This window comes from Penaeus monodon, chromosome 28 (genome assembly GCF_015228065.2).
Source record: "Penaeus monodon isolate SGIC_2016 chromosome 28, NSTDA_Pmon_1, whole genome shotgun sequence".
Classification (NCBI taxonomy): domain Eukaryota; kingdom Metazoa; phylum Arthropoda; class Malacostraca; order Decapoda; family Penaeidae; genus Penaeus; species Penaeus monodon.
This window is the reverse complement of record NC_051413.1, coordinates 40095715-40096454: the sequence shown is the minus strand read 5'-3', so window position 1 is coordinate 40096454 and position 740 is coordinate 40095715. Positions and strand designations below refer to the sequence as shown.

Here is a 740-nt window from a genome sequence, read left to right as displayed (position 1 = left end):
TTCGGTCACCACCACCATCACCATCACGGTAAGCAAATCAGGGGCTCAGTCTTCTTCTGTAGGAGTTTATCAGTCACAGATTTTGACTTATTTCTCTGTGTATCGTCTAGTTCATTTGTGTGATATATAGTTTACAGCTGTTATAATAAATATAACTGTAGTGTTTCAACATTTACATTTTTATTAACCATTTCTTATATGGGCGATATTTTTTATCATATGCATATATTTTCCAGGGCACTGGGGCTACTGGGGCTGTAAGTACAACACGAACAAGTCATCGTAAAATTGCCTTGACCAATACGATAAATAATATATATAAACCTGAAAACAAACATTCTACCAAATTTTCTAACTAAATTCTACTTTATTGTTGGCAGGATCTTACGGAAGGCGAGCATTCTACCCCAACAACAAGGACAACGACATCGGGACAACAAGATGCTTCCTCTCTTCTTCACGCCTGTGGTTTTGGGTTATTTTGTGGCACGCGATTCGTGTCAATAAAGAGAATATCGCTGCTGCTGTGTTTACTAGACTATTACCTGTCGTTTTAATAAAATTTGAAGAAAATACCTAATTTGGATGTAGAATACTTTCTATGCAATCATACTGAGAGCTGAAATTATTAAAGATATCATATAGTGCATTTGTTTCTTGCCTTTTGTCATTTGAATGGAAGATATTTTCAAACTTTAAAAAGAAAGATGGAGATAGAAAAAAGGTGGATATCTATCTAT

The 740-nt window shown here is 35.0% G+C and overlaps 1 protein-coding gene across 1 annotated transcript in view; it reads left to right on the top strand.

The window, feature by feature from the left end:
* Positions 1-645, top strand: part of LOC119591230 — a gene marked incomplete in the record, with an annotated part of 1532 nt that extends 887 nt beyond the window's left edge. The window contains 3 exon segments of the mRNA XM_037939939.1: positions 1-28; positions 237-257; positions 381-645. Coding sequence (XP_037795867.1) covers positions 1-28; positions 237-257; positions 381-507 — 176 coding nt within the window.
* Between the last annotated feature and the right edge of the window lie 95 nt (positions 646-740).